The sequence below is a fragment of the Ischnura elegans genome, chromosome 4 (genome assembly GCF_921293095.1).
Source record: "Ischnura elegans chromosome 4, ioIscEleg1.1, whole genome shotgun sequence".
NCBI classification, from domain to species: Eukaryota; Metazoa; Arthropoda; class Insecta; order Odonata; family Coenagrionidae; genus Ischnura; species Ischnura elegans.
The window spans coordinates 57455497-57467586 of NC_060249.1; the positions used below are offsets into that span (position 1 = coordinate 57455497).

Sequence of the window (12090 nt, forward strand, 5' to 3'; positions counted from 1 at the left end):
TCTCCATGTTTCTTGGTTTCACCGCGTGGATTTTCTTTGTGACTACAGTTTCTCTGGTATTCCAACCGGCATCTTCAGGTCGATCTGAAGACGCCGAGGCCATCGACCTGAAGACGCCGGTTGGAATACCGGAGAAACTGTCGTCACAAAGAAAATCCACGCGGTGAAACCCAGAAACATGGAGACATCATCTAGACAACGCCGCGGAAAACTACGTATCATAATTACATACATTGCTACCTCATAAAACGTAAGACAAAAATATGCTGAAGTATCGAAATTATTTTTCCCCTTTTCAAGATTTTGCAATTGAAATTTTAGCCAAATTAAGTTCTTGCCAATGGTTGTAAAATACTACGTCACAATATCAATATTTTATGGTGTTTCTAACCCGGTGGGAATTTCGAGAGAAGTTAACTTACATAATTCGCCAGGAAAGCATAAAATCTTTTTTGATTACGCCAGAGAAAACACAGAGCACATTAAATGGCTCGAATATCTTTGGAATAACAAAGAAACTAGGTACAATTCCGCTTCGAATTCTTTAATTTCCCGGAAAATACTCCTTTTTGTCGTTTCCACTACTAATGAGAGAATGTCGAAATCAAAACCAACAACATGGGCGAGCCGACGCCACGTCGAATCATCCATTAAGGCCGCAGGTGGAGGGTCTTGGGATAGAAAGAGCAAAATTTACTTACGGGAGGAAATGCTGTGTGAAGAACTGGGGCCCCGTCCGAAAACTCCCAATTTCGATCTCGGAGAACGCTTTCGGGCGGACGTGACGTCAGAGTCGTGGCTGTAATCTGCGAGAAACCGAGAACAGTAACTGAAAACGAGGAAAACTGGGTTCTCCTTTACTGTTCTTGTCGTCTGCAACAATTTAAACCAGTCACGATACTTTGCAGAATGTCCTGGGGATTTAAAAATGTGACATGAAATTAAACTTTTGCTCAACAAACATGGTGTTGGGAAATGTTTGTTTGTAAATCAAGTTAAAGGATAAGCTTACCTGGTTTTCAAATTCAACCCCTCTAAGTTAAATTCGCTGAAAAAAGTGTAGAAATGTTTGCGTTTGCCTATGCAGTAGTTATGAAAATAGTAAATGTGGGGAAACAGTAATGAGAAACAGAGGGTAGATATGATCAGTGACGCAAAAGGAATTTTATCGGATGAAAAAATGCGAAAGAAAGACGCGAAAAATTGAAGATCACAAATCAAAAAGGGAATAACATCTGGTCCTCATCCTTTCCAACGTCCCTTTCGGTGACATATTTCTCGATTGAAAATTCTGCTATTTTCTTGACATTTTCATATTATACAAATAAAATTGAATTGCAACGAATGTACTCTATTCAATGTATACGCGTAACTCAAATTTTAAAATTCTGTCTACGTATTCTCATCGAAATTTATTTATAAACTTGAGGTACAGGAAAATGTTAATAATGACTTAGTCTATAGGTCCAGAAAGTTTAAGTACATGGATTAAATTTTGAACGACACCCTAAAAATTTAACACTAGCTTCTTATTGAAATCAGATCTGAAATTACTGAGGTCAGATCTGGAACAGGTATCGATTTGACTATCGTAATCTTTAAAAGATATATAACTGAATCATACGACCTGGGACTTGTGGAAATGAGAAAGAAAGCTGGTATTACGTTCCATGTCATGTCCATACGTTTCATTTCAGATTCTTTTTGGTTCCCAACCGTTTCCATGGCATTGACATTCCATTCTGTCCAATTTAATCTGTATGTATTGTTATTGGGCAATGCGTCCCTAAAAAGGCGAAATACTACCGGTTGAGAGGAAGTAATGCTAGATTTGAAAAGGGGATTAACCATATTTGAGAATGCAGGAAAGGGTGCATTTTAATGATCTGAACAAGCCTTATTATCAGAAGCGCTAAGATCTGTGCAAAGAAATCGCGCGAAGCCTACATTCTTCACGCAGGGCGCGATTGGAATCGTCAGATCGAGGACGACTCTTCAAACGCATACAAATCCTCCGTGAAGACTAGAATGAAGCTCAAGTATTAGCACAAAAATACCCTGGGGATTGCTCAACACCGTGGAGGGCTACTGTATGGTGCTGCGACCGGTTTACCATATCGAAAAAAATACGCGCAAGAATAATGACACCATCTGCCAGAGACGTTCTCCCTGGAGATGGGTCCCTTCTAGTCTTCAAGCTGACGTAAGGGTCGGAATCAAGTACCTACTCAAAAAGGTGCTAAAGTTCTTGATAGACGAGTGCGGAATAGTGCCACTAAACGCTTGTAAAACGTGTGCGAATGTTTGTTAGATTCGAAGCATATCTAAGGTTATGTGATAAGCTTTGATTGCATGAGGAAAGAAGAACAGATATCCTTCAGTATCTCGAAAAACGTCATATTATAAACGCACTATATATACCACACCAGACAAAACAGATAATATAGGAAACATTTTTTCGAGCGGATGGGTGTAGGAATTCGTTCTTCCTCGGAACAAAAGTTGTCTTAAATATATTCTAGGTCGAACTGAAGTAGTTAAATCTCTCAACACCTAACTTTTAGTATTCTCGTTCAGATTAATGTTCGATGTCCTAACATCTTTCACCACACGGCTATTGAAGCAACTTGCGTAACAATTTTTAGATGTTAACCACAGGCATCGCGAAAGATTACGTCCTCTACTTGGGCATAAAAAGGGAGTTAGAATATGCTAGAAAAGTAAGAAGGAACGGAGTAGGAGATGAATTAGGGATATCAAGAGTGGCAAACTCAAAACCTGAATTCCGGGTTGTATTGGGAAATTTAATTCACTAAGGGGAATGGGATATATATTTCGTTGATCCTTCCCAGCTAGTCCTTTAACATTGATTAAGCGAGATTAAACGATACCATTAATTAAACGAGAGCTTTGAGCGAGTATCAACAAACGATTGTGCAATCTCACCAATTTAGAAATTAATTGTCTCAGACTATTAAAACCGCACGTATTCGACCAACCTTAATCATGTAACGTCCTTAAAAATCCAGAGAATTATATAAAATGTCGCCAAGGCTGAATACCCAAAAAACCGTTTTCATGGTAACTGCATCCAAAAAATGTTTTCGTTGCCACAGCTCAGTAACTAAGGAATTTCTACCGAATGTTTCTGGACAAAAAATGCTGAATTGTCTCCCCTAACATCTCCTGAATCATTGCGGATACCTCATGAAACATCCTATGTATTACAAAAAACAAACATCTTTTGTAAGGTATACTGTTCTAACCACGACAAAGATGCGTTAAAAAGTTTGGATGCGCGAGTTACATATCCCGAAGCAAAATATGAAGTAATTACTTCCCGGCGAATTATTTGCGTCAAGTCTTCTCGAGATCGAAGTCTGCGTCGAAACTAGTACAACGAAAATAAATTGGTGGATTAATACAAAGTTTTTTCGTTTTAATTATTGAAATGAACTTCCACAAAGTTGAGCCTGTGACTATGGAGATTATCTCCTCGAGATGTCCACCTGTTTAATTCATTGTATGTCTCCAACGTTTTAACAGCCGACTCGCCCATCATCATCAGGGTGGAAAAACCTGATGACGATGGACGAGTCGTCCGGTTATTAGGGGGCATTATTCGTACATGGGGCACGCCACTGTACCGACGTATTCCAGACCCCACAACACACTCAGTCCACCCGCCCGCAATGTCGCTCATCACGTAGTTTAACCAGGATGGGTCAGAGAGTGTCAGCAGGATGAAGAAAAAGTGGGAATGAGGAGAGGGGAATCTGTTACAGGGCCAGCGCTAGAGACAGAGATAGAGAAGATGGATGGGAGCAGAGAGAGAAGAGAGTAAACATGGGCCTTCGCAAGCCGTCTTGCCGGTGCGGTTTGTCGGGCGTTTGGCCCTCTCCGAGCGTAGTGTCGTATGCGCCTATGAAGTAGTAGCACAGTCTATACAGTCATTGTGTATGATATTAAACGCGGCGAGTGGGACCCCTTTTTGTGCATCTGATGGTTAACGGCGCTCCAAGCGGCGCGCGAGTATTACCACAGGCAGGGCCGGCCTTAGGGCGGAGCGACTGCCCCGGGCCCCGCGCTTTGGGGGCCCCGCGTTCGTGAAAAAAAAAATATACGATAGTTTTGAAAACGCAATTTCAACTATTACTGTATTGTTAAGTCCGTGCTAGACAAAAAATAATATTTTGAAAAAGGAATAATAATGCAGTAATTTTTATTGTGCAATTGTGTTTGTCAGTACAGTACTGTGTCGTGTGAGTGATAACAACGAGTGAGAGAACTTGACATGAGTGAGAGCGGGCACGGCTAGGGAGTTTGTAGATGGGGTATAGAGTTTAATATTTTAAGTGATGTGCCCGGCACTGAAGGTTCGCCCCTAGCCCCGCACCTGCTAGGGCCGACCCTGACCACAGGGCTGTGATGAAGAATCTGAATTTTCCCCGGTGAATGCTTCGAATGAATTCTTCTCGGTTTCCAACCTGTTTAGGGTCTGCATGTTGTAGGACGAAGTTTATATGGACTACAACATGCAGACACTAACCCGGAAATACAGGGATTTGCCACGATTCAATATTTTTATTGATTGATAATGTGATACAGGTATCCGAATTTGATTAAAATATTTAAAGAACAATATTTTTAAGCAGTTACTTGAGGCTGATGGTTCTCACTCTTGAATTATATAGCCTCACGAATCAATTCTCCTCCGACTGTTGAAAAATTGGTGTCCACGCGATATCTTCAAAATTAAAATAGGATTACTACGCTATGATAAAAATTACAGCTATAAAAAATGTAACTTTGGAAAGGTTAAAATTTTTAAAATCGAAATAGCCCAAATTAACATACGTTGATATGCTGTTGTACAGTAATACTCGATCACCACCAAAGGCGCTGCAAGTCGATATAGTAAACAGGGGGTGATTCTTCGGGATTCTTTCCGCGTTAATCCATTTTTCTGAACAATGTTTCGCCAACTTTCCAGTATTGCCCGAAAAAAATGGATGAACATGGAAAGTACCCGGATGAATCACTGCCTACAGTCAAAATCTCCGCAGAGGTCTAGATGGAAACTATAGTGAAAATTGTATGGGAAGAGGCGACTGTATAGGCTGTAGTAGTAGACGAAGACACTCCCTTCTCCCTCCTCCTCTAAGTGTTCATTTTCACCTCCGAGTGACAGTTCGGCGCTGCCCTGGGCGTTGTCGTCCTTCTCCTCGTCCTCTCCGTCCAGATAGTGTCCGCCGGGTGGCCCGCCCCCGGCCGCCCCCACCGATACCCGCCCCGCCGCCAAGCACTGGTACATGCCCTGGTCGCCTCGCCGCACCCCCTCCAGCCGCAGCACTCCACCGGACACGCCGCCACCGCCAGCGCGCGACGGGGTCTCCGTGGTACTCACGCGGCCTGCATCCAGCAAAGACAGAGAAAGAGAGAACGTGAAGATAGAATTACGGAGAAAGAAAATCACATAAGTGATAAAGAATTGGAATTGCATTGGACAGTACTCAATTTTTACATTCACAGCCCTAAGAATCTTCCAGAGCTCATGACTAAAAACCAAACAAACACCGTATTAGGTATACAAAAATGTGAAAATGTATCATAGGACGGGTAATGTTTAAGTCAAATAAAATCCATGACAGTGGAAGGGAAAAATTATGAACTCAATATAAAAAGTGATAATTAATAAAACTAATAACTACAGACATACGATAGAAAACTTTAACAGAGAACTTTTTGTTCAAGCCTGATAAAATAAACACGTTTGAATCTCCTCCTAAAAGTTGTAACAGAAAGAAATTTAGTCTCCTTCATTCAGTCATAACGAACGATAGCCTATAATATTCAATCCATTGCTAACAATCATCAAATTGGGTATATTATGAAAAGAAGCACTTCAAAATGAATACGAAACTAATGTGATAAAGAAAACGCTTCCATGGATATTCTCATACAGACAAAAATACGTATAGCAACAGCCATCAAATTAGAGATTGATTTTCCACAATTTTTGCTCCATAATGTATAAGTCAACTATAGTTTTTAACAAATGCCTAACACTTTTTCACTAGCGTCCATTTTCTTATGGTGGCATCCATGCGCTATTGGATCGCTGAGTCTCAGAATTTTCCTATTATGATTCTATTGTATCACTCAAGTTAATTTTCAAAGGAGTTTTGTTAAAGCTTCGGCTTTTCACAGTAATGTTCATTAAAGATCCTCCAACGATTTCATCTTCGCACCTCGCTGATAACTTCGATTTTAAAAAGAGTGCAATCTCCCATTTCACGCCCAAATTATGGACGAACTTGATAAATCGTGACCATTAAAGAGAAAGTCCCATGGGTGCATTGCATAGACACGAACATTTACAGAAATAATAGAACTAATTACTTCGTGAGTGCTTTTCTTTCAGCTCATGATTCTAGACCCGTGTCGAAATTTTGCTAAATTTATATCGAACCTCGAATTACCACCGTTTTCAGGCAGATTGACACAAGACATTTATTACTAATTATAGAATGCTCAAAACCGATTTCGTCAAATGCTGATTTAGAGAAATGAGTTCAACTACGTTATTTTCGATAATTCATGGCTTATATATTACTCAAATTATGCATTCAGTATGAAGAGCATATTCTGTCAATGGCAAAATCAATAATGCACTAGTTATCGCACCAATGCCCAAGAGCCTCCAATGAAAAGCTGACTTTTTCTTTGACCCCAAAATCTGAATTATGAAACATGTGAAATCCACGTTATGATACAAAAACGCGCGAATCGATATACATTCCTAAACAAGTCCTTAATTAATTTTCATTCCATTGGACCATCACAGATCGGACTGTTTCCCATCGCCAGCTACTCCACCGTGGACAAATTTCAATTCAATATTTGAAGACACGATCGATTAACCCGCCCTGAATTTTCGAAAAAGATTAATTTTTGATTTCCAATTTTTCAAATAATAAAGGTGACCTTTGATTTGGAGCGTGAAGCTAGACAAATTTCAGCGACAAAGAGAAATAAATGTCCACCTTTTACTAAAATTGGGATAGATAATCTTAATCAATGCGGAGGGGATGCCAGCTGATCTTTTTTCATCAAGCAATTATTCGTAGTAGATTAATATTTGAATATAGCTTTTATCTTCACGCTAAGAAAGCCTCAGGGAACGTGGCTCTTCCACTGATCAAATCGCTTGCAATTTAATGGGTTATAACTTAAATAATTCCCTCAAAATCGGCAGGAACGCTCTTCAACCAGTGATAGAATTTAATAAAAACGTAAAAAAATAAAACTCAAATAGCATAAACTGTCATTTTTATTTTTTCATCACAATTCAAAGAGCTTATTAACTTATTTCGACAACATTTAGGCACTTGTACCCAGGGAGCGAAGAATTAGATTCAAGCTGCAACGTACAGATATAGAGCAATACTCAAACTAGAAACATAATGAACATAAGGTGATATGACACTGTCTATATATTAATCTATATATTAATGTGATTCCTTCTGCCAAAAAAAAATCAGAGGTTTGTAAAAAATTCTTCAGTTCAGTCATCAAATTATCAATCGAAATATTGTTGACGCATTAACAGGTGGGTCCATATTTAGTCGAAATATCTAAAAAAATTGTTTTTTATCTCCTCTTTGCTAGCAAATTCATGCGTGAGAAGCTTCTTCGGCTCGACAAACATAATCGAATAAATACGCACAGGTTACGCCGGGTAATATGAGAAGGCAAGTCGCAGAACTGAATTCCGACGTCACACGTGGGATCGAGTAATTGCAAAGACGTAACAAAGAAATACGGTTGCCATCTGCAACACGTTGTTTTTACTATGCATCAAACTTACGGTAATGGCTTTCTGCATTTCCTTCCCAGTGTCTAATTCAACAAATTAGCGTGTAATATTTTCACCAGAATATGAGATGGATTATTTTCAATTCAAAGTAACCATGCAGATTTTTATGCATGTTCTACAAATATAAATAATACGTAAGACAGGTCCTTCCGCTTCCAAAGCTAACCACTCCAAATATACCAGCGTAAATTGCTTGCTTGGACATACAAACGAAAACCTATAACTCTCCGCGACAAAGCGATTCACGTAGCCATATAAAAGTGTATAAAAAGTCAATCATTCGTGCAAAATTAGTTAAAGATAGAAATATAAATAGTAAGACAAAATAGAAGACTAAACATATAAAAACAAAACGATGAAGGAGGGGAGGCTTAAAGATAGTGGTGTTCACAAGCGACTTGATGGCTGAACTTTAAATTATATGATTAGGTAAGTGAAGACAGCAAGATAAAATTTAGATTAGTATAAGTATACCGGGACCCGCCATGATGATACCTTTACGGGATACACCTGCAATACACAAATTGGCCGGGATACCGGTCAAGACGAATTATTTTTTTTCTCTGTGGATTTTGCGCATAAAATTTATTATTCCACGAAAAGAAATTCTAGCTTAATTATCTATAGCGTGATTTAGTGAAGCCCGAGAGGAAACAGAATAGCCATAATGCCAGAGAAATAATAGTTTTTACGGAAAATCAACAATCATCCAGTGAACTTGAGTGTAGAATAAAATATGACCGGAATATAATGGTAGGATAATATTCGGAATGTATGGATTATGCACGAAAAAAATAAAAATAATGGCTATTATAAACCATCCACTTTGGTTGGATAAAATTCATTAAGAATGGGGCTTGGATAATATTAATGTAAATGGAATATCCAATTTCTACAAAAATTAACACAAGACTTGGTATTTGCTAACACTTAAGCTCTGTTTACTGGGTGTTCGTAGTCAGGCAAGTACATGCGTGAGATCAGTCAACTTAAGTATTGCACCACTTGAACACCCGAAATTGTGCAAATGCAAAAGCACAGGGACAGAAAACAGCTGTTGCACTGTTTCTAAACATTTGTTTAGTCCAAACATACTCTCCTCCCTTCACTCATGTGTTCACGCATCGACTAGCGCGGCTACATTCACTGTTTGAACTAGCCTATGACGAATAGTTGATAGAGATACTCAATTTAAACACACTTTACGTGGCTATTGTTAATTTCATACGCTGAAACATATTGCGGAACCCGTAGGAGATACAATCGAAATTATAACTACAAGACTGTAACTTTAATTTCGAAAAGTTGAAAGATTTACCTAAAAGCAGTGGAATAATCCACAGAAATATGCATAACATGCCCAAAATGTTACATGCGTCATGTTCCCGTGAGGAATAAGGGTAAATGATACACAAACAGCGAATAATAATTTATTGAAAAGGGATTTTTTGAGAACATAGTCAATTTATAGACATCGAAACTGCTAAGTACATTATAGTTAATTCTGAATGAAGCGCTTACGATACTAGTCGCGGGATAGAGATGAAAATATTTTATCTTTTAGAATACTGTTCGTTAAAAAAAAACTGAGTAATTACAGTGATTCCGGTGCACATGGAGAATTGGGTGTTAGTACGGATTTAATCGGATTCAAAATTGGCATTATGAGGGAATTTGACCGCAATGACGAAAAATAATTAATCTATTCCCAAATGGTTTTGATGGACTTAACCATCACCATGCTGGTGTGGTACACTTAAAAACACTAAAATTTATAAATTGAAATACACTGATTATAGTAATAATCGATAACAATTATTATTTTCATCTGCGTTGAAAATAAATTTATCAAAATTTAAAGGAACAAATTTAATGCTGAAAAATATTAAAAATTCTGTTCAGCATCATGTCGCATCTATTTTCCTTTAATCCGTATCCTTCGTATTTTACAATATTTATATACAAGGCCTAAAAAATCTACCTTTCATCTCACGTACATATGTACACAAAAATACGAAGGCAACATGATACATTTTACTAAACAAAATTTACCCCACTGACTATTGCGATGAATTCAAAGAGCAATATTTGGAATGTATTGATGTACGTGTCACGAGCCCTCAATCCAACAACGGAGTAAGTTGTACGCATAAAACTGGTAGATACGAACTCGGGTCCTTAGGATCAGGAATCAGCACTCAACTCTACGGGCTGAGTGCTGATGAATCACAAGTAAAAGTAGCACGTTGCGTTAAGGCTATTATAGTATCGCGTATTTAATTTTTTTCAGCGTAAAGCGTTAAAATTATTCTGCGAAGTAAGCTATAAGTATTCTCACTAGAAGGCTCGAAATCAGGTCTGATAGATGGATGGTCAGCATCCAAGGAATTCGACTCAATGTTTCGGCAAGGACTGCACTGGCTAAAGGTCTAAGCTTGATATTTATTTCTCGTAGGCCATACATAGCATCTAAGATTTTTTTGAAAGAAAAATGTTCAGAACAGCGCAATCCTACCCATGGATGTGCGATCTACCGTATCCCTAACGGCAAGGCGAGCTCTTAGGAGATGGGAAATCGATTCGGCTCATCGAAATTCACGGAAAATTAAGAAATCAATCGATCGCTTTTAAAACGCTTCGCGGCCCCGATAATGGAAGCCGGGCGTAATGCCGCGGCCAGAAAATCCTCGACCGACCGAGGGACGCGAGGCATGGGGTGGGGTAAGGGGAAGGGGTATTATTTGGGGGTAGGGGTAACGCGGGGGAGGAAATATGGCAGTCATGGCACCGTCCAACTGAAAGGAAAACTTTAATAATGAATGCACGTTATTGCTTATATCGCTTAAATAAGTACCTAATTGATATCCATTAAAAGTGAATTTAAAAAATGAGTAAATGAAAGTAAATGTGAAAAATTAAGTTGAGCTAATAACTGGCTAATATGAAAATGCCCGGATATAGGAAAATATGGATGCCAATTGAGGTTGGAAAGTTGTAAATCGAAAACCGGTGTTTCGGTTGACTTGGCAGTCATCTACGCGAAGGATGAAAGGAATTAAATCTGCAAAAGGCAACACCAGAGAAAGAAAGCTAAAACAAAAATTTGATTGAGGTGAATGAAGGATTTTAGTCCCTTAAAACAATGACACCACCCATTAAATTCATATGCTCGTCTGGTAACGAAAGACATAAATTCAACAAGGAAAAAATTGATCTCTGCATTTCTTCCGGGTTTCCTTCCGCGTCAGCTTGTTTGTAGACAACAGTTTCGCTGGCTATCCTGCCAGCGTCTTCAGGTCGAAGGTAGTTTTAGTAGAAAGAAACTGTTGTCTACAAACAAGCTGACGCGGAAGGAAACCCGGAAGAAATGCAGAGATCAAACCATCGCCGCGGAAACCTACGTTCTAACAAAGGAAAAAATTGTTCCCAAAATACAAATGAAATCACCCTTGCTATGCATAGTCCCACCTCGTCATGTAGGAAATACCAATTGAAAAGAAGGGAAAAATGATGGGTTTAAAATGAAATTCAAGGAGTAAGGGGACAAAAAAATGACTGTTGACACAAGATGGATTTGTCCACCAAATAGAGTGACTCCAATCCTCTAGGTTCCACAAATAAAAGTTTTGATCCAGCGTTTTGAGAGGAAATGATTTAAAAAAACAATATCTGAGTTTATAAGGGGAACGCTACATGACGGTGATTGGTGACCTCGACCAAACACCCTAAATTTAGCTCGCGGGGTATTGTGTGGATGTAGATGAAAGTGCTCAAGGCACATAGAGAAAGTTCCACTGTAAAAAAGGATCCAGGATCGCGGATTTTGGACCGTGACGAAAGCCAGCCAATCTAGGCAGGGTCGTGCGAGCGTGAGTAGGGGAATAGTTCCGTCGGAGCGAGAAGAGCATTAGCTATCACGGCGCGCGCATCGTTACGGTACCGTGCAAGATCGCCTGCAAACACCGATACGAGGCCAGCTTGCGCGGGACAATGCGATCCGGCACACGAGGCTCTAAACTCCCGCTCTCAGCCGCGGACGCTGATCGCCGATTGGCCCGTGGTCTTAATCCCCGTTACGGTGGACAGAGCTCGGATTAGGCGGCCGAATCCAGCTGTGTCACTCGCTTGAAATGCTGCCCGGAGAAAAAGTTGGGTTAGTTCAGAAAGCGTCGCGACAAATACGGCTGGCGAGGCGATTCTCAAATGGGTCG

At 39.5% G+C, this 12090-nt stretch overlaps 1 protein-coding gene across 1 annotated transcript in view; it reads right to left on the reverse strand.

Moving 5' to 3' along the window:
• Positions 1 to 12090, reverse strand: part of LOC124158145 (Down syndrome cell adhesion molecule-like protein Dscam2) — a 168236-nt gene that overhangs the window by 56417 nt on the left and 99729 nt on the right. Inside the window, exons 7-8 of the mRNA XM_046533329.1 lie at positions 5179 to 5412; positions 702 to 806 (exon numbers count right to left, since the gene is read on the reverse strand). Coding sequence (XP_046389285.1) covers positions 702 to 806; positions 5179 to 5412 — 339 coding nt within the window. The remainder of the gene's footprint in view (positions 1 to 701; positions 807 to 5178; positions 5413 to 12090) is intronic.